Here is a 24,901-nt window from a genome sequence, read left to right on the forward strand (position 1 = left end):
CTAGTGAAAGGTATCCACAGTTGCATTAGATGATCTTTGCTTCCAACCCAAACTATTCTGTGATTCTCTCCTTACATTATCAATTTTCTCCATTAGTTGGGCAATTTCAATCTTTAAAAGGTCCAGATGAGAGAGATTTGTCTCTGTTGCCATCCTGATCCCATTCCCCTCTTGGCATATCATGAAAATGGCCCCATAAAATGTATTGTGGCTGCTCAGTCCTGGTTAAGAGTGAAAAATCAGGCAGAAAGAGGCTGAGGTGACCAGAAATCTTTGCTGAGCTGTTGCTCTTCAGCCATGATTTGCTCATTGTATTGTTTGAGACCCAGTTTGGGTGCTGCCTGTCTCCAACTTGCAGTAGGAAGATGGCAATTGGGATTTAGTGGGAAAACAGGATTGGTAACTTGATTGTGGATTAGAAAACCCTGAAATAAGATGATGGTGGAGTTAATGCACGGAGGTGTCAAGTCTATATTCCTTAAGAACCAATTTCCCAAGGGATGTGTGTGCCCTCTTCCTCTGGGAATCTTCGGAAGCCACAGCCCCTGAAGCTGCAGTGAAGTTGTCTTTGCTACCAGCATGGGAAGGGATGTGGTTGAAGGAAGTTCAGAACTCAGCTTTTGTAGTGTTCTGCCGCCCCTGAACTCATCCAGCTTCCTTCCCAACCCAAATCCTTTTTGAAGGAGTCTGGCATAGCCTCAGACACACACATGGGCCAAGTTTGGTATAAATGTAGGAGAGATGGAGGCAAAAGCCTTAAGCTGCCAATATCTGGATTTTGTAATATGATGTGTGCTCATGAGAGGGCTGAATTTATTCATTTTTGTGTCTCCAGTGCCTTTTTGTGATTTGGGTTACCAGTTTTGGTGAACTCCCCTGGTGCATGCCACGATACCATCAAGGCCAGAAGTGGCTTCTCACTTGATGCCACCCCAGAGAACAAATGATCAAACCTAATTCTTTCTTTATCTCTAGTAATTTATCAAGGAACAAAATCAGTTTTAGGACTATGCCCTTGCCATGAGGGCAGCCATAAATTAGATTTAACAGGAAATGTTAGTGTTATCATGGAAGAATTAAGTGGCGCTCAAGAAGGGGACAGAGCCAGAAGGTCACATTTGGAGGGGCAGTTCCTCCTTGTCCAAACCCACCAGGATTGTCCTCAGCCCTGTGCTGCAGCTCTTCACAGCCAGCTCATGGCCAGGAAAGCCAGGCTCTGCTCTGCTCTCCCTGGCACAGGTTTGTTCCTGTGCCCTCTGGATGAGCCATCCAGCCCAGCAGGTAGAGACTTCCCTTGGCTGCCCTCGCCCCCATCCCTGAGCCCAGCTGCTCCTAATTGAGCTCTTGGCTCAGCCACACTCTTAAAATGATGTACCAGTGTTATCTCCTGATATTTAAGTGCTAATGAATTACACCAGTGACTTGCTGGTTATGGGTTTAAACAGTAAGTTGTGTTTAGTGATGTTAAAGCTTGGATTCAGCTCCTTGTTTTGCTGATAAAAACTCAGGATTTGTTCCTTTTTCCTTACTCAGAAATTCATTTTAACATCCTGGTTTTATAGCTAGTGTTTTAAAGGAAAGATTTACAGGCAGATGATGAGAGTTACTAAATTTGTTCCTGTCTTGGTCTTTGATCCTTCCTGAGTTACTAAAATGTCTTGTTCCTTTGTTGCTAAGAGACTTTTGTTTTCTTTTTCTGCAGGTAACTCTGACAGAAGAGGTAAGAATGTTACATTTCATTGCTCTTTACTCAGTAAAAACAATTCCAGAAGCATTCTGCTATCAGAGAGCTCTCCTTAGGACTTCCAAATGTGTTTTTATGATGCCTCTCAAGCTCTTTAAAAGAGCTGGTGACACACTGATTCCTTAATTTCTGTGGAGCTTTTCTTTCTAGAACGAAACAATCCCATTCCAATTTGTACATGTCCTGTTAGGTACCAATTGTTCCTGCTCTGAGAATGTCAGCACGTCCCTAGAGCTGCATGACCCAAGTCTGAAAAGCCATTCAGGATATTTCCTTTTGGGTTTGTTGTGGTTTTTTGCTGCTGAATTGTCTTTATTGACTGTGACTTACACAATTTGATCCAAACCCATCCAGCAGATGATGGGAATAATTATTGTTCTCCTCATTCTGTTGGCAAGCAGTAACACAAATCCATTTCTTGTAAGAGAACAGCACTTTGGGGACATTTTTCCATCTCTCAGCTCTGAGAACTGGCATCTCTACCAGAATATTTGCAATTACTGATGGCTTTAGCACTCCAGGAGCGGGCAGAGCTGAGCTGCTCCCACCTGGAGGAATCAGCTGCCTCTGTGTGTGTTTTCATCCTGGCTCTGATGCAAACTCTGCCTGGTGCTGCTCTCTGTGCCTGCCTCACCCAGACAGATGCTCTGAGCATCTCCTTTTATTCCCTTCCACTTAGCAGAGGGAATAAAAAGGATGCAGGTCCAAAGGAACTCATCTGAAATTGTGGCTAAGCCTCTGCAGACATGCTCAGTGTAATTCCCTCAGGTCTGGCCTGGCTTAGGCCTGACTTTGTGCTCTCTCTGCCATCCTTCATCCTTGCTCCTGAGGGCAAAGAAAAAGAAATGGGACTACATCTGACTTCCTAACAAGATTTATATTCATATTGTTAATATTGTTATAAATATAGTGAGGAAATCAGATTAAATAAGGGATATTTAACAGGAGCAAATGGGACAAGGGGAAATGGCTTCAAACTGGGAGTAGGTTTAGATATCGGGAATAAAGTCTTGACTGTGAGGGAGGTGAGGCCCTGGCATGGGATGCCCAGAGATTTGTGGCAGCCCCATCCCTGGAAGTGTCCAAATCCACCTTGGATGGGGCTTGGAGCAACCTGGGGTGGTGCAAGGTGGAGTGGAGTGGGATGATCTCCAAGGTTCCTTCCAACCCAAACCATTCTGTGACTGGTTTTGTGGGCAGATGTTGCCAGATGTGGAGCAGGGAGGGGCTGCCCAGCCCCATCCCTCTGCCATGGCTGCACCCAGGTCTGGGTGACAGCTGTCAGCAGCTGGGACATGCTCCCAAGCTCCAGAGGGAGGTTTGGTGGCTCCTCAGAGGGACCAGGAGAAGATTTGAGCCTCCTGCTGCCTCCCAAGCTCAGGAGTGCAGTGGGTGCTGCAGCACCAGGGGAGCAGAAGGTTGAGTCCTTGTCCCTTTTCCAGGTGGATTGCCAGCATGAAGCCCTCAGGCTGGGGCTGGAGGAGCTCTAGGGGGGTTGGCAGAGCTCAGCAGGGCTGGCAGGAGCAGCTGGGACCCTCCAGCTCCTTTTCACCCTGGACTGGGCTGGGTGGGAAAGCTCCAACTCCTCATCCTACCAGATGTGTGCAAAGAACAGCTGCAAAAAAAACCCAAAAAACCTCCAAACTCCCTGCACCCTGCTGGCACACCCTCCCTGCCCTCAAATCTGCATCCTGCAGCTCCAGCACTGCTTAGGCTGAGCTTAACTCCAGCCAAGACAGGAAAAAATGATCCAACAGTGATTTAACACCACAGGTTTTGGCATGGCAGCTCTTCTTCCTCTCCTGCACACAGGATGGAGGTGGTGGCTGTGCTCAGAAGTCTCAGTGAGGGGCCAGGGCTGGCTGTGGTTGGGCCAACACCAACCTGTTCTTGGTTTTGGGATGGGGAATGCCAAGGCTCATCACCTACTGAGGTGTGCAGGAGGCAGAATTCCCAATAAATTCCTTTTGGGCTGTGGGAAAGGAAGAATTCCCAATAAATTCCCTTTGGGCTTTGGGAAAGGAAGAATTCCCAATAAATTCCATTTGGGCTGTGGGAGAGGCAGAATTCCCAATAAATTCCCTTTGGGCTGTGGGAGAAGCAGAATTCCCAATAAATTCCATTTGGGCTGTGGGAAAGGCAGAATTCCCAATAAATTCCTTTTGGGCTATGGGAGGTGCTGCCACATTAAAGCAGCAGATGAGAAGGACAAAAACATGCAAAACCAGGATAATTTAATTTTTTTATTTACTACATTGGGTCATTACCTTGAAATCATGACACAAAAATAATGTTTTAATAGAAATATTTAACAAATATTTTAAAAATCGTATGTTTTAATAGAAATAACATTCCCAAACCTCACAGGACAGAGGAGCAAACACAAAAATACAATCAGAGTGCCCTTAGGTAGCTCAGAGATGGATAAAATAAACCCCTAGGAGAAAAAAATAGGGAAATGGATAAAAATTAGGGAAAATAAACCCCAGCTAAGGAAATCTGCTGGCTGAAATTGCTGAGCCACACGGAGAGGGATCTGCAGGGAAACGGATGCACAGAAGGTGGAAAAGGCTCGAGCCCTGCAGCCTCCTGGGGCTGTGTAGACACAGTGTGGTGGCCCCCTCAGATGGAGGGAGCTGATGGAAAATGGAAATATCCCCAGCTGGCATGGCTGGCATCCACATTTATCTGAAAAAATGCCCTTCAGGGCACTTCTCCTCCCTGGTTGGAGCTGCTTGGCTTCCAACCCATCTGGGGGATTTGCCAGCACCAACCACTGATTCACTGACCTCCAGCACGAGATGGAAATGGGTTATTTAAAGGAAAAATAAAATCTGTTGTGGGTCATGCAGGATGGGAGTGTTTCAGAGTAATTTAAGTGTTTTTCTGAGGGAATTGTGAGGTACCTGCCCTTGAGGAGCTTCTGCAAGGAAGCCAGATTGGGTGCCTGGTGGTGTCTGAGCTCTCCTGCTCTCTGAACTCTGTATTTCCAGGGAGGAAAGGTAGGGGGTTGGACTGGTAGATGGTCTCTGGAGGTCATTTCCAACCCAGATTATTCTGTAATTACAGAATCATGGAATGGTTGAGTCGGAAAGGAGCTTAAAACTCATCCAGTTCTACCCCAGACACGTTCCACCATCCCAGGTTTCTCCAACCCCATCCAGCCTGCCCTTGGGCACTTCCAGGGGTGCAGGGGCAGCCACAGCTGCTCTGGGCAGCCTGGTCCACACCAAATCTCACCCTTGGAGCTGTTCAGATCCCAGGGGCAGCAGGAAGCTTTGTCCTCTCGTCCTGTTTGACAAAGAACTGGAAGCAAAATCGTGGTGGTGTTCCAAATGTGTCTGTGGGATGTTAGAGAGGTCACAGTTTTCACCCATTTAATATAAAGTTTCTTATCACGTACTAAACATTCCTTATACCAAACTCATGGGCCTGGTAGGAACTCTGGACCCTTAAGTCTCAGGCAGAAAAATGTTGTAGATTTTTTTTTGTAGATTTCCAGCTGACAGAAGAAATTTCTGCTGGTGTCTGTTGGGCCATCACGTGCCCTTTCTGCCATTCAGTTGTGCAGAAAGAACCTCAAAAAAACCCAGTCCCAGTTTTCTCCATCACCCTTTTCATCTGCAAGGTCACAATTTCATAGTGACCAGCTCTTGGAGAAGATTGAGTTGCTCTGAGTGGTGGTTTCAGGTTTTAATCTGACCTGGGAGTGTCTGAGGCACATGGTGCTCACTCATCCTTTTCTGTTTTCACTCTCAGGCTGGAAAATTGCAACATCACTTCATGCTATTTATTATTTATTATGTTTTTATTACTAATATCATCATCAGAATTTTTCTTCAAGCAGAAATTGTTAAATGATGGCTCTGGATGTTTTCCAATGTCCATAACCACACCTTTCTCTTCCTCTTGCAGATGAGACTCCCATTATAGCTGTGATGGTGGCCCTGTCCTCCCTCCTAGTCATAGTATTTATTATTATTGTTCTGTACATGTTGAGGTAAGAGCTGCTTTAATGCTGGATTGCCTTGTTTGACAGAAATAATTCCTGAATGAACAGGAATGAGCCTTTTGTGCTGTCTCCCAAGCTCCAAAGGCTGACACAGCTGGTGCTTTGAAAAGAAACCTGGAAGGACAATGAATGAAAATGATGTTTGGGGTTACCTGGTGAATGATGCTCATTCCTTTCTCTGCAAAGCTGCTCCTCCTGTGGGGAATTCCTGTTCTGCCTTTCAAAATGTCACTTTTAGCAGGGTGGATTGAACTGAAGCCCTGTCAGTGTGGGGAAAAGCAGGTGAGGCTGCAAATGATGGATTGAGTAATCCAGGGAGGCTGAACACAAAGTCCTTTCAATGTGTTATTCCTTGATTCCCATCTTGATAGCAAGCAGGATCCAATATCCAAACTGTTTTGGGTACTAAACCTCACTGTGAACCTTTCACTGTGAATGGCAGGAACTTGTGAGGAGTGATAGTAATTGAAATTAAAGCCTTCTTAAGTCAAATTTTTAGAAATAAAACCTTCTTAGGTTCATTTTTTAGAATCCAAGCATCTGCCCTGCTCAACATGAAGCATTCCCAGCTCCTGAAAGCATAACTAAGAATGTCTTTATTCACCTGCAGTAAACATTTTCATTTACTCACCAGTTTGGTGATTAAGTAAGCTTTAAAAAATTAGAAAAACCAATTTCCTTAGCAGTGGAAAACTCCCCTGTGTCTCCTGGCTCCAGGCCTGCCCTCACAGCAGTGAACCTGAGGAGAGTTTTGCCTCAGGAGTTCAGCAGCAGCAGAGTTTGAGTCCTTCCCACCTGGCTTCCAGCCCTGAAAGAAAGAGTTTGTGTTCACTGCCCAATGATTCAGCAAAACTCCAAATTTCAGGCAAAATGAGCATGAGCAGCTGCTCCAAGTTAACAGCACATGGAGCAGGGATTTGCTGCAGGACAGATCAAGCTGGGCTTTGTGTGTGCAGGGACTCCTTGGGGTGTCCTCTGGAAGGAGCACCCTTAAAGCTTCTCCTGGTTTCCAGCTCTCCCTGGGCTCCTGCAGCTGTTCCAGATGTGCTCAGTGAAAAGCTCTGCTCACAGGCAGGGTTTCAGAGCTCCTGCAGCCTCCTGGACCCACCAGCTCATCCATGAAGCCTTCAGAAAGTGTGGCAAAAAAAAAGGGAAAGAGCTCTTTGGGTGCTTCTAGATGGTTGTGATTATGCTCATAAATTCTCACCTGTAGTAAGTTGAGTCAGTGTGCTGTTACCAAAATCATCCTTTATTCCTGTGTGGCCTTTTCCACATCATTGTTGTTCTTTTTCACACAGTAATAGGCAGCTGGATTAAACCTGGTTTGCATATATCCCTTGAGCAAACTATATACAGAGTTTTCTTCCATCATAAGGAAGAAGTGAGATATTGCTACTTCCAGAAGTTTTTTCTGCTCTTTTTAATTTTTCTGCTGTTAGATCAAAGTAAAAAATAGGTAAAATCTGAACCAATAACTTCCTTTCTTCAGAATTTCAGATTTTTGCTACCTTTTAGTGTCCTCCTCCTTTTGTCAGTATTCATTCTTACTCAGGTCTCATCTGGGGGGGGACCTGGGCTTCCTGCTGGATATTTTCTGACTTTTCCACCCCAATTCTCCTTGGCAGGTTCAAGAAATACAAGCAGGCAGGGAGCCACTCCAACTCCTTCCGTCTGTCCAACGGCCGGACAGACGACACAGGTGAGTCCACCTGCTGCCACACAGGCTCTCCCCCACCTTTTATTTTTGTAGGCAAATATTTTTTCATTTCTATTTTGTTGTTTCCTGACCTCCTTTGTTCCATGTTCTCCATGGGTTTGGTAGACTTTCACAGAATGAAGGTTTATTTCCCAGCTTTCGTTCCACCGATTTGATGTTTGCCCTCAAGTGGTTGATATTAAAATGGGTGATCACTTCCAAAATCACTACTCACATTCCTCTTGAGTTTTCAGTGTTTCTTTGACCCAAATGAGAACCTTTTTTGAAAAAAAAAAGCCACATCTTTGGGGAGTAATTAAATATTTTTCTGCTCTCTCAGATTAGGATGGTCTCTGATTAAAACTCAGATCTTCACACTGTGGACACCCGACTAACATTTCCAGGAGAAAAAAGGGAATACATTCATTTTCATTATAAAAACATTTTGTACCTCCTAAACATGCACAGATGCATTTTAAAGCCTTGTTTAATGTTTAAATTCTTCTGCCCCTGAGCTGTGAGCCAGAGCTGACATTGAGGGTCTGAAGTTGGGCATCTCCATCCATGTGTAGGCACTGATTAAGATCTGAGGAGGCCTCTTAAACTCAGTTCAGATGCTTTTTCAGTACTCCTTCCACATAAACCAAACACCTTCTGAGAAGCACTAACTGGAATTCAGCACCTTTTTTATTTTATGTTGGCTGCTAAGACCTTCCCAGCCATCTTACCTCGCTGTAAACGGAGGTGTGAACTTCATAAACGCTCAGCTGTGTTGGTGTAACCCTCACATGGCCTTTCTGGGCTCTGCTGAGCTGCACAAGCAGCAGCTGCCTCTGCTGTGCCCTCCTGGGAGTTGTTTCACAGTGGTGGTGCCAGACTTTCCATGGGAGAGAGGGAGAAGTTGGAATTCAAAGCCAGGTGGTCTCCAAGCCCAGCACTGACTTGTCCTCAGTGCCCTGTCCTGCCTCTGGGACAGTGTAGATCCCAGAGTGTTAAACATCATAGGATCTCTGATTTTTTGAGGTTTGAAAAGTCCTTTAAGATCATCCAATCCCCCAGCACTGCCAAGGCCACCACTGACCGTGTCCCACATACACACAGCTTTTATATCCCTTCAGGGATGGGGACTCCAACACTGCCCTGGGCTGGACACCCTTTCCATGAAGAAATTTTCCTGGATGTCCAACCTGACCCTCCCCTGGCCCAGCCTGAGGCCGTTCCCTCTGCTCCTGTCCCTGTTCCCTGGGAGCAGAGCCCGACCCCCCGGCTGTCCCCTCAGAGCCACAAGGGCCCCCCTGATCCCCCTTTGCTCCAGGCTGAGCCCCTTCCCAGCTCCCTCAGCCTCTCCTGGTGCTCCAGCTCCTTCCCCATGTCCATTCCCTTCTCTGGACACCCTCCAGTCCTTCAAGATCTTTTTGTGAGAAGCTCAGAAGTGTCCCCAGCACTGGAGGTGCCCCAGCAGTACCAGCACAGGGGACAGGCACTGCCTTGGCCCTGCTGCCATCCCAATGCTGCCACAAGCCAGGTGTCACTGTGCTCAGAGCAGCCTGGTCTGGTGGAAGCTGTTGGACCAAGATGCTCTTTAACACCCCCTCCAACCCAAACCATTCTGTGCAGACACAAGGACAGCCCTGAAAGTGGCACATGTGGGGTCCCTGTGCTCCCCTGGCCTGGGTGGGCAGTGCTGGCCACAGGGCACAGCTGGTGGCCCCTGTGACCCCTGTGTGAGAGACAACTGCTCACTGTGAAAATTTAAAAAGGTTTATTAACCCTTGACAAAAATACAACAAAGGACTACATAAAGAAAAATTCACAGCACTGCAAACTGCCCCTCATGGGTACCACACAGCCAGTTCATCTTCAAGGTGGATGCTCAGTGTTTTATACCCCTGGGGTTGCAGCCAGCCCTGGCCCCTCCCAGAGTCTGTCATTCAGCTCTTCTGTGCCATTTATCAGTGCAAACTGCTTTCTTGTTGCTGGATTGGAGCTCAGGTGTTGCCATGCCTCACCCCCTGAGCACCCCCAAGCTTTTCCATTCCCACTGCCCATGCCAGGGACACCTGTGCAGCTTCTTTGTACCTGTCCTGGACACCCAGGCTGCCTGATGGCGACAATACAGGGGGAAAGGGAGCTGTGGGGAGAGCAGAGGACATCTAAACCACAATAACGTAACCATACATCACTAAAGCTTTTCTTAATGTTCACACAATTGTCATCCCTTAATTGTGAGAGCCAACCGTCACCACATTTCTCTTCCCAGAGTAAAGCAAGGCACAGTTCTTCCCAAGAATGTTTCTGGGTTTTCACATTCTCTGAAACCTCAGAGACAGAAAAAACAATTCTTATCTCATTTACTGCTCCTGTTTTGTTCATGAGCGGAATGCATTGTGGAAGATTGTTTACCTGAAGGGAATTGATGATTGGATTCTGGTGTGAGTGTTTTGATTCACTGACCAATGGAATCCAGGTGTGTGTGTGTCAGCTGACAGTCACGAGATTCTGTGCAGTGGAGTGCTTGGCAGATTCAGTTTAGATGTAATGTAATATAATATTATATTTTATATATATATATATATATATATATTTTATATATTGTATATAATATAATATTATGTTATATATAATGTAATATGTATTATATATAATGTAATATTATATATCATATCTATAATATATATATATTATATAATGTAATATAATATATAATAATACAGTATAATAAAGTTATTAATTAGCCCTCTGATAAGATGGGGTCCTCCTCAACATTCCTCCCTGCCACTGGGGGTCATCTTGTTTCTATAGCATTATCCATCCATTATAGTTACTATAATGTTACTATCCATGCATTATAGTTACTAGAATGTTACTATCCATCCATTGCAGTTGCTGTAATGTTACTATCCATCCATTCTAGTTTCCATAATGTTACTATCTGTCCATTCTAGTTACCATGTTACTGTCCATCCATTATAGTTACTATAATGTTACTATCCATCATTATAGTTACTATAATGTTACTATCCATGCATGATAGTTACTATAATGTTACTATCTGCCCATTCTAGTTACCATAGTGTTACTATCCATCCATGGTAGTTACTATAATGTTACTCTCCATGCATTATAGTTACTAGAATGTTCCTATCCACCCATTATTGTTACTATAACGTTAGTCTCCATGCATTATCCGTCTGTAACCCCTGGGTGTCCTTGCAGAGCCCCAGAGTATGCCCCTGCTGGCCCGCTCGCCCAGCACCAACCGCAAGTATCCCCCGCTGCCCGTGGACAAGCTGGAGGAGGAGATCAATCGCCGCATGGCCGATGACAACAAGCTCTTCAGGGAGGAGTTCAACGTGAGTGCCCCTGCTGCTGCCCTCAGGGTTGGGTTTAGGGCCTGCTTCTTGGTTTGGAAAGAAAGGTGTGTGCTAAGGAAGGCAGGAGTTCCCCCTGAAATGGGAAATGTAAACCCTCTTCCTCTGAATTGTAATTTTGAGATTAAGGGGCTCTGATGTTGCTGCGACACAGCACAAAGCACCAAGACTCCATCAGAAGGGTGCCTAAGAGAGAATCATTACAGCAACATGTTGCTTCAAGGTGTTTACATTTATTTAACAGACACATTCACTCTCCATTGGTCATAAGAAAGAAACAAAGTTCTCAATAGGTGAACAAGGAGCCACGTCATTCTGTGAGCAAGCGAAAGTCCATGTCTTTTAACTTACTCTCTTCCATCACATTGTCATGGGAATAGCCTTGGTGTCTTCCTCCAGAGAGATGTGGAGCTTTCCTTATCTTTAGGAAGCCTTTGCTGGTTCACAAGAACAGCACAAAATGCCTTTTCTACACTCTCAGGCAGCAGGAAGCACAGAGGGCAGGGTCAGGGTGTTTGTCCTGGAGCAGGTCTGGGTGAGACAGGCTCAGCACACGTTGTTCTGGCTGCCTTCAGTGAACTCTGCTACACTGTAGGGGTGCTTGGGCTGGCCTGCTGCTCCAGCCTGGAACAAACCTCCCTGCAGTTTCCCTGCCCATGAAGGGGGGTGGAATGAGGTGATCTTTGAGGTCTCTTTTGGCCCAAATCGCTCTAGGACTCTGTCTTGATTTGAAAAGCCAGGTGTGTGCTAAGGAAGGCAGGAGTTCCCTCTGAAATGGGAAATGTAAACCCCCTCCCTCTGAATTATTGTAATTTTGAAATTAAGGGGCTCTCGGGCAAAGATGTGGGAGCAAGAATAACAATTCTTTATTAGGGAAGAAAATAAAAATAAAAAAAACAATGCAGTGATACAAAACAACACAGCCAGAGTGAGAGCAGTCCCTGCCCCCTGTGTGCCAGGGAGGTGTCCCAGCCCCATCCCGTGGGGGCTCAGCCCTCCTGCAGTGCCAGCTGTGGCTCTGCTGCAGCAGGGATCCTGCACAAGGGGGGAGTTTTCCTCTGCAGCTCCAGGGCTGCTGCAGATGGGCCTGGGCTCCCTCTGGCCATGCAGGGCAGCAGAAAGCTGCTCCTCTGGCAATGCAGGGGGCAAAGGCTGCTGTGCTGTCCCAAAGCTCAGATTGTACCCAGGTAGGAATGCTTGGCTCCTCCCCTGGGCGGAGCATCTCCCCATGGGATGGTGGAATTGGATCAGCCATGCAGGGACACTCACTGGCCATGGACAGAAGATAATTAATAATTAATGGTCCATGAACAGCAGAGATCTCCTGGAGGGAGGATTGGCTGTGGAACAGATAAAGAAAACTGCCCAATGAACAGCAGATAACTGCCCCACCTCTGGCAGATGGGAATAGAATACACACATTGCCTTGCAATCCAGGACAGGGGCTCTCTTAAAGGCTGAGTGGTGGCAGGGCTGAATCTGTCCTTGAATCTGTGACAAACTGTTCACCCTCATGCTCACTGCAGAAAGCAGAAAGCAGGGTTTCTAGCAAACAGCTCTTCAGAATTACATTTTCCTGGGTTCAGGAATGTTCCTGGATGTCTTGGGGTCTTTCAGAGCTCCCCTGCTTGCTGGTTGCCTCCCAAGCTCTGCCCCCCAGCTCCCAGTCCTCATGGCCTTAAATCCACAACCAACCAAAAGAAAGCTTTGACAGAGAAACAGGAATGAACCCATTTTATTTCAGTGAGCTGTTAACCCTGAAACACAATGGTGACAGTGTGTGGGACAAAGGCTGGCCTTCAGCTGTGAGGAGTTCAGGCATTGTGCTTGTCCCACAAGCCCAGAGCATTTCTTCAGGGATGGCCACAACCTCTTCTGGACATTGCTGGGCCTTGCAGCTTGTGACAATGGATCTGTTTTGCCTTGTCAATGCAAAAATAATGGAATGGAATGGAGTGGAATAGAATAGAATAGAATAGAATAGAATAGAATAGAATAGAATAGAATAGAATAGAATAGGTTCATTAAGGTTGGAAAATATTATCTCTTTTCCAACTGATAATCTGATAATCTCCCTTTAGTCCAACCATTAACCCAGCACTGCCAAGATCACCACTAAACCATGTCCCCAGGTGCCACATCAGTGCCACATCTACACTTTTGGCTTAACACTTTCAAGGATGGTGACTCCCCAGACTGCTGGGGCTGGTGTTGTGGCTTGACAACTCTTTCAGTGAAAATATTTTCCTAAATATCCAATCTAAACCTCCCCTTGCACAATTTAAGATTGTTCCCTCTCCTCCTGTCCCTGTTCCCTGGGAGCAGAGCCCAAAGCCCCCTGGCTGTCCCCTCCTGTCAGGAGCTGTGCAGAGCCACAAGGTCCCCCCTGAGCCTCCTTTTCTCCAGTCTGAGCCCCTTTCCATCCCCCTCAGCTGCTGCTCATCAGATCTCTGCTCCCAGCCCAGGTCCAAGCCATGATATGGCACCATGAGAACGAGGAGAAGATAAAAAAAAAGCCACTCCACTTTGTCCAGCTGCTACAAAACTTGATCCCTTTCCTGGCCGTGCTTTGATGAAACCAAATAGGTGCAATGAATGCCCAGGGAGGGAGATTTTTAGGGTTATAAATACCTGATTGCTCTGGGCACTTCCTGCCATCCTGTCAGCTGGAGGAAGGGATGGTGGATACCTCCAGAACATTCTTTGCTGTTCAAAGAGGATGTGGAATAACAGTGCTGGGGAAGCACCTCCTGTGCTCAGCTGGGAAACCCAGGGACAGTGTCCCCTGTCACCCCAGCCCTCTCCCCCCACCAAAGGCCCCCTGGGGATGCTCCTGCCATCCCTGGGTGGGCTGGGGTCTTGGGGGCTTAATCAGGTCACAATTAGCAGCACTGTTAATGAGGGAATCTCACAGAAACCTCCGTGGGCTGGAATCAGGAATGAGCTCATTGGTGCTGCCGAGTGGGTTCAGAGCTGGAAGCTTTGCTGCCACCTCGTGTCCATGGGTCAGGAGATTCCAGATCTCTTTCCAGAGGGATTTGCTGTCTGGTCCAGCCCAGCTATTTAAATTGTCACATTGAAAGTTGCTGCTGGAGTGGAGGTGAGGGCTGTGGGTGGTGGGGACACATCCAGAGGGGCAGGATGCTCAGATGTGGCATTTGCCAGCACATTGTTCCTGCTGTGCCATGAAAACCTCATGGAAAATCCTTTTTTTTCTGCCATTTCAGGCTCTCCCAGCCTGTCCCATCCAGGCCACATGTGAAGCTGCTTCCAAGGAGGAGAACAAGGAGAAGAACAGATATGTGAACATTTTGCCCTGTACGTGTCAGAGCTGCGTGGATGGGGGGGGGGGAAACACTCAGGGGCTCCTGCCAGGGCTCCCCATTCCTGGTTTTGGGATGGGCAAGGGCACAGATGAGGGCATTTCCCCTCCCAGGTGGGTGGCTGTGTCTGCTTTAGCTTTGGATACCTGTGAGGAGAAGCTCCATGGAGCCAGGAGGCCATGGAGAGTGAAAGGATTGGGAAATGCCAGAAGGGACAACTCTTGCCTGGTGGCATTGGGCAGTGGGCTGGCTTAGAGTGCCCTCAAATATGCACTGTGGAGAAAAAAAAAATACCTTGGACAAGATCTAGGACCTCTCTGGGTTTGAGCAAGAGGAATTTGGGGGCATAAAGGTGTTTCTGCAGCAGAGCCAGGAGTTTGGGCTCCACTCCAACTCCTGGATTCTCACTAGGTCAGGTAGCAGCAGAGTGGAGGGGGTTGTCTTTAATGCAGAGTTTTCATTTCCCTCCAGATGATCATTCCAGGGTTCACCTGACTCCTGTGGAAGGGGTCCCTGACTCCGACTACATCAACGCCTCCTTCATCAATGTGAGTTTTGGGGTGTGGAGGGGAGATCCCTGCCAGGGCAAAGCCAAACAGGCTTTGGAGAGGGCTGGGGAATCACTCCTGCTGGAGCTGGGCATTTCTGTTCAACAAACAGCTGAAAAATCATAGAATCTTTGAGGTTGGAAAAGCCCTCTAAGAGCCACAAGTCCAACCATTCTCCCAGTGCTAAACCATGTCCCCAAGTGCCACATCCCTGTGGTTTGAAATCCTTGGAGAATGTGACCAGTTGATCATCAGTGCTTGCAGGGCTGGATGTGGGAAGGGGATGGAGAAGAAATCAAGGAATCCAGCTGAAGTGGAAGCAGCATTGCCCTGCTGTGCCCCTGGGTCCTTTGTGGTTGTCACCATGTGGCTCCAACCAGCTGGAGGGGTCATGTGAGAGATGCAGGCACGTGAAGCAAAGCAAGACTCAAAAGAGCTTTTTCCTTCCCTCCCCAGTAAATAAAATACACAAAACCAGTCCCTGTGAGTTCTACAGCCCCTCTTTTCCAATGATCAATGCTGATTTTCATGTGATGCTCTGGATGCAGGGTCCACTGCAGTGGAAGGGCTGTCAGCCCTTCATTAGTGCCTTGTGCCAACAAGTGGGGTCATTCCTGCATTTTGTGAGCATGGGGAGTGTTCCTGTGGTAAAACATCCCTTTGCACAAGGATTCTCAATGATTTCAGCCCATCTTTGGAGCTGATTCTCCCCTCAGAGGCTGCAGCCCCTTCTCTGCACAAGGGAGAATGAGGAGCAGAGCAGATGCCAGCTCTGTTTGTTCTTCAAGTAAATGCATTTAATGACTCCTGTGTTAGAGAAATATTAATTTCTCTTCCTTTTTTTCTTCTCATACAGGGGTACCAAGAGAAAAACAAATTCATTGCTGCACAAGGTAAATTCTTGACTATTGCCATGGCTCTGTTGGGGGCAGCTGGGCTGGGTCCCTCTGCTGAGTGGAGCTGTGCCCCTCTACCCACAGCACAGCATCTTGCAGAGCTCCCCTGGTCAAAAGGAGGCCTGGCTGCTCCACAGACTGTTCCCAAAATGATTTTCCCAGTCAAAGAGCAGTGCTGGATGTCTTGGTGGACAGAGAGAAGTCCTTCCTGTGCAGTCCCATTGCTGGAGGGTGTTGTGACTTCTAGAAGCTGCTTAATTAAATCTCCCAAATCACACAATCATGGAATGGTTTTTGCTGGAAAGGACCTCAAAGTTCATCTCATTCCACCCCACTGCCATGGACAGGGACACCTCCCACTATCCCAGGTTGCTCCAAGCTCCCTTGAACACTCCCAGGGATGGGATAGAGAGAAACATCCTTATGATCTTCAGAAGTCCAAACACATCCCTAAAACCAAAATTCCCACTCAGAGGGTGGGGATCATGTCAGCAACAGGATGTTACCTGCCCATGGGAGTGCTTTGTGTTTCCTCTCTGGACTTGCCAGTGGGTCAGGGCATTCCTGGCCACTTTCCCTGGCTCTGGCTGGAGAAGGAGGCTGGATCAGGTCCCTCAGCACTTCCAGACTCAGGTTAAGCTTTGGCTCTGCTGTTCTCTTGGCTCACGCTGAGCCTCAGGCTTGGCAGGGGAGTGTAGGCTGAGTTAGCTTCGTGTCTGGCAGGCAGCAGGGAACTGTTCCTGTGCCACACTGAAATGGGATCCCATGGCTAAAACCCAAAATCCCAGGGCAGGACTTCTTTGGACTCTGGGACAGCCACAATTCCCCTGGGTGACCTTGGGCAAGTCCGTGCTCTGTTTGTCTGATTTCCCTTTCTTGAGCTAAATATGGAACTCCTGACCATAAAACAAATCCAAACACTCCAGGTATCATGTGATAGGATTATTCCTTGGATCAGGCATGCCCAGACACCACAGCACCTCCTGTGACCTATTGGCAAAAAATGTGTTGGATCATCACTGATGTGTGACCTTATATGCTGGGATTTGGCCCCAAATTGTGAGAGGTTGATCCCAAAGAGGACTTCTTGTTTTTCCTTCCCCTCAGGACCAAAGGAAGAAACAGTGAACGATTTTTGGAGGATGATTTGGGAGCAGAACACAGCGACAATTGTCATGGTGACCAACCTGAAGGAGAGGAAAGAGGTCAGTGCCAGAAGCTTTCACAGGCTGGGATTTGACCCTATGGGCATGCCCTGGAGCCATTCCCAGCTTTGTGAGGGTGTCCAGAGCTCACCTGCACCTGTTTTTTCTCCCCACAGTGTAAATGTGCTCAGTACTGGCCAGACCAGGGCTGTTGGACCTACGGGAACATCCGAGTGTCCGTGGAGGACGTGACCGTGCTGGTGGATTACACCGTGCGCAAGTTCTGCATCCAGCAGGTGCCAGGGATCACCTCCCCATCCCATCCCATCCCTCCCCTCTCCACTCTGGGCATCCCAAAGGTGTTGGCTCAACTCCTCCAAGGCTCTGTGAGAGCAGAGTTGGCATGGAATGACCCCCAGCACCCATTTTTAACCAGAGCCTGTTCTCAGTGGTACCACATGGCCGTGCTGAGAGCAGGGAAACTGAGAGATGCCAGGGCTGAAATTCCATCCTGAAGTACTCCAGCACTTGCTGTTAGCAGTGTTTGTTCCTGCTCTCACCCACAGACACTTAATGCCTGAAAATAATCAGATTTATCCCCTCAGCTGAGACAAAATCCAGCACTGTATGTGTTGGGTTTGATTGCTTTCCCATCTGTCACCACATTTCCTTGTCCTCCAAGGAGACTCTGGGTGTTTTAGTCACTCTGTTTGTTTTCCTGCCTCTCTCAGAGGCAGGCAGGCAAGAGTTGGTGACTGTAAACCTGTCTGGACTTTGAGGATGATCCTCCTAAGCCTCATGTTTCACTCCAATGGCCTGGATGTGTGTGTTTTCCTCTTCTGCTTTTAATCCAAAGATGATCTGGCCAGAGGAGTAGGAAAGGATGGAGCAGCAGCTTCTGTTTGAGCTTGTTGGGGATGAAACATGGCAGCTGCTGCCAGGCTGGATCCACAGGCTGGCATCTCACACCCCTCAGATGTGGGATGTGGTGCTGGGTGGTGAAAATGTCATGTTTTGAGAGACTGATCTTTCCCAGAGCCTGAGTCCATGCCCTTTCAGCTGTGGATGCTGCTGCTTAAGCTCCATCTCGGGTCTGCACCTCCCTCTCTCTCTTCATTTTGGGGGAAGAAAGGAAAGCTGAGTGTTTCCCCTTAACCTGAGCCCTCCTTTGCCCTGCAGGTGGGAGATGTCACAAACAAGAAGCCACAGCGCCTGGTGACCCAGTTCCACTTCACCAGCTGGCCCGACTTTGGGGTGCCCTTCACCCCCATTGGGATGCTGAAATTCCTGAAGAAGGTGAAGACCTGCAATCCCCAATATGCAGGGGCCATAGTGGTGCACTGCAGGTGAGTCCTGGAAAGCATCTATTTAAAAGGAAATTAGTATTTTTTTTCAGCCAGGACTTTTTCATTATCTTTATTTAATTTTCCTGTGTTAAACGGGGAAGTTCCTCATAGGGACATGCAAAAAAATGCATGAATTGAAGGAAGTTCTTGGAATCACTGATTTTAGGGTGTTACAACTAATCTGGAGGGGTCATTTGGGTTGGCTGGATGCTGAGTGAGCCAAGGTGAGCACTGATGGCATCTCTCTTGGCATGAGAAGATAACATCCCTCTCTGGGAGAAGGCATCACTGACCTGACAGATTGCCTGGAGCAATGGACTCACCTGGAGTGGTTTCAGGCACAGCAGCAGCCCTGGGGGAGCCACAGGGGTTTCCACATTGCAATAAGGAGAAGCCCCATGGTTAAAGGCAGAGATGGTCACATTTGCACCATCCCAGGTTCATTTTTTTTCTTCTTGGGAAGCAAGAAGAAAGGACACAGATGGGCAACCAGCCCTGTATGACCCTCTCTGCTGGTTTCTGCTCTGCCTCAAGGGGAAGGGAGTCCCAGTGCTGAGCAGGTCCTTTTCCTGGAGAGCTCAGCATCCCCTTCCTCTGCCCAAACCAGGCCATGGCAGAGGGTGGAGTGTGCACTGTGGGGTGCACTGTGCTCCCCCTCCTTATCTCTGTCTCCCAGTTGGGGCTTGGTGACTCCCCAGCTGATTCCAAGAGCTTTGTCTTCATTTCATGTCTGCTGGTCTCATTAAAGACAATCCAGTGCCACCCCCACCATGGCCAGGGACTCCTCTCACTATCGCAAGGTGCTCCAAGCCCCATCCAACTTGGCCTTGGGCACTTCCAGGGATCCAGGGACAGCCCCAGCTTCTGTGGGCACCTGTGCCAGGGCTCCTCACCCTCCCAGGGAAGAATTCCTTGCCAATGTCCCCACCCTTGTCGTGCAGTGCCGGGGTGGGCCGCACGGGCACGTTCATCGTCATCGACGCCATGCTGGACATGATGCACACGGAGAGGAAGGTCGATGTCTACGGCTTCGTCAGCCGCATCCGCGCCCAGCGCTGCCAGATGGTACAGACAGATGTGAGTGTGCTGCTGCTGCCCTGCCCTCTGGGCTGGCATTTCCTTCACCCACTCAAAGCCTGTGTGAGGGTTGTGCCATCCCTCATTTTGGGTGATTATCTTGGTTTGGGGACCCAGGTGTGTGCGAAGGAAGGCAGGAGCCTCCCCTGGCATGGAGAAAATGAACCCCTCCTCTCTCTGAATTGCTATAAATTTTAAATTAAGGGGCTCTCAGGCAACAAAAATTATGGGAGCAGGAGATAATAGTTCTTTAATAGGGAAGAAAATAAAAGGATAAAATAAACAATGCAGTAAACTAAAACAATTCTGACAGAGTCAGAACCCAACCTGACACCCTGTGGGTCAGGGTGCTGGTAGCAGTTCCATTGGAAATGTGGCTGCAGCCCTCCTGCAGTGTCAGGGGTGGTTCTGTTGGAGCAGGGATCCTGGAGAAAAGGGTGTAGTGTTCCTCTGGGAATCCAGTGGAAGAGGCAGCTGCTGTTCCTCTGGGAAATCCAGTGGAGAAGCTGTGCTGGTGTTCCAGAATCCCCAAATTATATCCAGGTAGGAATGGTTGGCTCCTCCCTCTGGGCTCACATCTCCCAATGGGATGCTGTAGTTCTTATCAGCCATGCAGTGACATTCAATGGCTGTTATCAGCAATGTCCCCTTCTGAGGGAGGAGTGATTGTGGAAGAGATAAGGCAAACTGCCCACTTGACAACTGCCATACAGATGGTATAGAATACATCTTGCCTTGCAATCTGGAGCACCTGCCCTCTGGGCAGGCATTTCCTTCACCCACTCAAAGCCTGTGTGAGGGTTGTGCCATCCCTCGTTTGGGGTGATGCTTCATCATGTGGGCTCTACATGGGGTCCTTCTTTTCTTAATCCCCTTTGTAGAATCATTAAATCATTTAGGTTGGGGAAGATCCTTAAGATAGAGTCCAGCTATTCCCTTAACACTGCCAAGGTCACCACTGATCCATGTCCCCAAGTGCCACATCCACATGGCTTTCACAGTGGTGGTGCCAGACTTTCCATGGGAGAGAGGGAGAAGTTGGAATTCAAAGCCAGGTGGTCTCCAAGCCCAGCACTGACTTGTCCTCAGTGCCCTGTCCTGCCTCTGGGACAGTGTAGATCCCAGAGTGTTAAACATCATAGGATCACTGGTTTTTGGGATTGGAAAAGCCCTTTACGATCATCCAGTCCCCCAGCACTGCCAAGGCCATCGCTGACCCACGTCCCCAGGTGCCACCTCCACAGGGCTTTTAAATCCCTCCAGGGATGGGGACTCTACCACTGCCCTGGGTAGCTGTGCCAGGGCTGGACAACCCTTTCCATGAAGAAATTTACCCAGTATCCCACCTGACCCTCCCCTGGCACAGCTTGAGGCCATTCCCTCTCTCCCTATTCCTTGTTTCCCCCTGACTGTTCCCTCCTGTCAGGGAATCTTGTGGAGCCACAAGGTCCCCCCTGAGCCTCCTTTTCTCCAGGCTTGGAGAACACTTTGTGTCACATCTGCTTTGCTTGGTGTGGTAAATAAAGAAACAGTCCCCATTTGGTGGCAGGAAGATTGTCATTCAATTTTTTGGGGTCTCAGAGGGTGGGCAGGGGTTGGTGGGTTTGCACCCAGCATGTCCTCACTGGGCATGGCAGGGAAAATAAGCAAAGTAACTCGTATGGCTAGAGGGGGAGGTGCAGTTATGAGCAGGGAGAACAATTTTGAAAAGATTTCAGAGAGACTCAGACTTGCTTTTACTCCTTCCTTGTCCCTGCCCCCCTGCAGATGCAGTATGTGTTCATATACCAAGCACTTCTGGAGCACTATCTGTACGGTGACACGGAGCTGGAGGTGACCTCCTTAGAGATCCACCTCCAGAAGATCTACAACAAAGTGCCAGGGACCAGCAGCAACGGGCTGGAGGAGGAGTTCAAGGTGAGTGAGGCTGTTGTCCTGTCCTGGTGGATCTGCTGGGATGGTGCAGGGATCACCTGGCACTGGGTGGCTCTGAACATCTCCTCTGCTCTGCTCCTTGTCCTGCAGAAGCTCACTTCAATCAAAATCCAGAATGACAAGATGAGAACGGGCAACTTGCCAGCCAACATGAAGAAGAACAGGGTGCTTCAGATAATTCCATGTAAGGCTTGTTTGGCTGAGGGTCTGGTGGGTGTGGGGACAGGAATTGGGTGGAGAAATGGGGCAAACAGGGACCTTGTGATGTTCAAAGAAAAGGGCAAAGTCCTGCCCCTGGACTGGGATCACCCAGCTGGGTGGAAAAGCAGCTTGGAGGAAAGGACCTGGGGGTCCTGACAGACTGCAGCCTGAACCTGAGCCAGCAAAGTGCCCTTGTGACAAAAGGGACAGTGGTGGCCTGGGCTGGGTGAGACAAAACTCTTCCAGCAGGCCCAGGGAGGGGATCCTGCCCCTCTGCTCAGCACTGGGGAGGCCACACCTGCAGCACTGGGTGCCAGCACAGGAGGGACATGGACAGACTGGGGACAGCCCAGGGAGGGGCTGGAGCATCTGTGCCCTGAGGAAGGGCTGGGAGAGCTGGGACTGCTCACAAGGAGAAGAGAAGGTTCCAGAAGGGCTGGGAGAGCTGGGACTGCTCACAAGGAGAAGAGAAGGTTCAGGAAGGGATGGGAGAGCTGGGAATGCTCACAAGGAGAAGAGAAGGTTCAGGAAGGGATGGGAGAGCTGGGAATGCTCAGAAGGGGAAGAGAAGGTTCCAGGGAGAGCTGGGACTGCTCAGAAGGACAAGAGAAGGTTCTGGGGCCTCATCCCTGCCCATCCACACCTGCAGGGAGGACAGAGCCAGGCTCTTGGCAGTGGTGGCCAGGGACAGGACAAGGGGCTGTGGGCACACACTGACCACAGGAGGGTCCCTCTGAACATCAGGGAACACATTTTGGCTGTGAGATGCTGACACAGGTTGCTCAGGGGTGTTGTGGAGTCTCCAGCCTGAAGATACTCAGACTTTCTCTGGACACACATGGGCAACCATGCCTGCATGACCCTCTCTGCTGGTTTCTGCTCTGCCTCAGAGGGAAAGGAGTCCCAGTGCTGAGCAGCTCCTTTTCCTGGAGAGCTCAGCATCTCCTTCCTCTGCCCCAAACCAGGCCATGGCAGAGGGTGGAGCTGTCTGTCCTTGTCCCAGCCAGGTGCACTGTGCTCCCCTTCCCTTATCTCTGTCTCCCACTTGGGGCTTGGTGACTCCCCAGCTGAAGGCCATGCAGGTTATCCCAAATCTCAGATGGTTTTGTTCTGTTCCAGATGAGTTCAACCGAGTAATCATTCCAGTGAAGAGAGGGGAGGAGAACACAGACTATGTCAACGCTTCCTTCATTGATGTGAGTCTTCTCCAATCTTCTTCCCATCTTCTCCCAATGGAAACCACCTCATGCTGCTTCCTCTGGGAAGAATTTATCCCAAATACTCCTTTTATGGGTTTTGTACAGCTCCCTCCATGTGACTTTGTGTCAGTGGATGGTGTTGGTTTCTTTCTCCAAGAACCCCCCAGATATATCCAGCTCCTTGTGGGAGAGGAGAACTGGAGCCTGAGCAGACCTTCCAAATCCTGGGCTCATTTCTGCCCCTCTGGGCTCTGCTGATGGCTGTGGAGAATGGATCCATGTATCCATGGAAATAACACAGCACTGGCCATTTGGTCAGAAAACATCCACCAGATGAGCTCAGGGAGCAATACACAATCCCAAAACCTTGGAGAGTGGCCAGGTCAATCCCATTACACCTGTCTGGGTGGAGGCAGGGAGGTTAAGTGCTGTCCTCACTCTGAGGAGGAGATAAGTGATTGCACATCCTTCCCTCCTGAGCAATCCTGTGGACTCCAGGGAGACATCTCAGATGAGTATTGATCTCCATGCAGTGATGCCAGTGCTGGCCAAGGCACAGACCCTGCTCTTTTCCAGCCCAATTTCTGTTTTCCCCTCCTAATGACACAGGGCTTTTTTTCCCCAAAAAGGCAATCACTGGGTTTGCCACTAAAACCAGTTAATTCCCAGTTCTAACACCCCTAATTAATTGCTCCCTGAAATCTGCTTTGCTGGGTGCCTGCTGTGGCTGTGGGAGCAGCCAGGAGCAGCTGCCTTGTTGTGCATCCAGATCAGAAAATTTCCATGGCACGTAAGCAATTTGGGCTGAGGATTCAATTTCCTGCCTCTGCTGAACTTTGCTTAAATGACAAACTCCAAATGACGAAGCATCTGCAGTCACAGTCTGCAGGGAGGGCACAGGGGACTCACAGGGGCTTGGAAACAAAAACTCTTTGTGGCTGTGGAGGAGCCAGAGTCATCCAGCCTTCCTGCTGGTTTCACACATCATAGAATGCTCTGGCTTGGAAGGGACCTCAAAGATCAGCCAGTGCTGTTTAGTTTTGCTGGCTTCTTCCAAAAATCCCTGTGGCATTTTTGGGATCCTCCGTGGCAGGAAGGAAATTACGAACCTGACTCCATGTTCTTAGAAGGCTAATTTATTATTTTATGCTATTATATTAAAGAATGCTAATCTAAAACTATACTAAAGAATAGAGAATGGATACTTACAGAAGGTTTAACAAGATAATAAAAACTGGTGACTGACTCCTCAGAGTCCAACACAACCTGACCATGATTGGTCATTAAGTCAAAACAATTCACGTGTTGGATAAACAATCTCCAATCACATTCCAAAGCAGCAAAACATAGGAGAAGCAGATGAGATAATATTGTTTTCATTTTTCTCTGAGGCTTCTCAGCTTCCCAGAAGAAATCCTGGCAAAGGGATTTTTCCAGAAAATGTGATGGTGCCAAATCCCCAGAAAAAGTTGTACTTGGAGCTAAGGCAAAGCTCTGCTCCAGCACGCAGAGCTTGCAATATTGCTTAGGTGTGCTGGAAACCCAAATGGATAAATCTGGGTGTGTGTAGGGGTTGTGATCCTCCCAAAGTGGAGCTGAGCTCGGTGGGCCAGCCATGTCCAAGAGGTTCCTGCTGCTGGTGCACTGACCCTGCTCCCACATCCCAGGGCTATCGCCAGAAGGATTCCTACATCGCCAGCCAGGGGCCGCTGCAGCACACGATAGAGGACTTCTGGAGGATGATCTGGGAGTGGAAATCCTGCTCCATAGTGATGCTGACAGAGCTGGAGGAGAGAGGCCAGGTAAGCTCCTGGGTTATCTGCACTAAACAGCAGGGAGATAAATAAATGAATGAACAGCAGGAGTTTGGAATGGGATGATCCTTAGGGTCCTTCCAGCCCAAACCAGGCTATGACTCTGGAAGTTTGTGAGGTCTGTGGGATCCCACTGTTAGCGTTGAGCAACACACAATCACAGAATGATTAAATGCATAATCACAGAATGATTATATGCAGGTGCTTTTATTGAGGAGTTCTGGGTGTCAGGGGTACAGACCCAAATCTGACTCCAACATGGGTTGAGGGTGAACACTTTTATACTCTTATCATTAGATAACTACATATTAATTATTAAACTTGTATTGTTCTATTGAATGCATTGATCTCACCCAAGCATGGATTCTTGTGATCTCCATCAAACCCCCCAAACATGGTTTCTCATGATTCTTGTTACTGTGGGAGTACCAGGTGTTGGTTTCTCCGGGTCCGGATTGAAGGCACTTGAGACAGTAATTCGTGTTCACACTCAGGTGTTTATTATTTCTTATCAGTCTTATCAGTAAAACAGTCTCACTACTGTGAGTTCTGCAGCTTTTCATCAGAAGGCACAAAATGGCCAACAATCTCTTG

General features: G+C 48.5%; 1 protein-coding gene across 3 annotated transcripts in view; it reads left to right on the forward strand.

The window, feature by feature from the left end:
- The window catches only part of PTPRA (protein tyrosine phosphatase receptor type A), a 131,592-nt gene that overhangs the window by 101,827 nt on the left and 4,864 nt on the right, over positions 1-24,901 (forward strand). For all 3 annotated transcript variants that reach the window (XM_059470824.1, XM_059470822.1, XM_059470823.1), the window contains 15 exons: positions 1,703-1,720; positions 5,660-5,744; positions 7,382-7,455; positions 10,669-10,805; positions 14,051-14,141; positions 14,618-14,694; positions 15,551-15,587; positions 16,698-16,795; positions 16,912-17,031; positions 17,915-18,081; positions 19,023-19,158; positions 20,926-21,075; positions 21,184-21,277; positions 22,414-22,490; positions 24,161-24,295. In XM_059470824.1, coding sequence (XP_059326807.1) covers positions 1,703-1,720; positions 5,660-5,744; positions 7,382-7,455; positions 10,669-10,805; positions 14,051-14,141; positions 14,618-14,694; positions 15,551-15,587; positions 16,698-16,795; positions 16,912-17,031; positions 17,915-18,081; positions 19,023-19,158; positions 20,926-21,075; positions 21,184-21,277; positions 22,414-22,490; positions 24,161-24,295 — 1,496 coding nt within the window. The remainder of the gene's footprint in view (positions 1-1,702; positions 1,721-5,659; positions 5,745-7,381; positions 7,456-10,668; positions 10,806-14,050; positions 14,142-14,617; positions 14,695-15,550; positions 15,588-16,697; positions 16,796-16,911; positions 17,032-17,914; positions 18,082-19,022; positions 19,159-20,925; positions 21,076-21,183; positions 21,278-22,413; positions 22,491-24,160; positions 24,296-24,901) is intronic.

Source organism: Ammospiza nelsoni, chromosome 4 (assembly GCF_027579445.1).
Source record: "Ammospiza nelsoni isolate bAmmNel1 chromosome 4, bAmmNel1.pri, whole genome shotgun sequence".
NCBI classification, from domain to species: Eukaryota; Metazoa; Chordata; class Aves; order Passeriformes; family Passerellidae; genus Ammospiza; species Ammospiza nelsoni.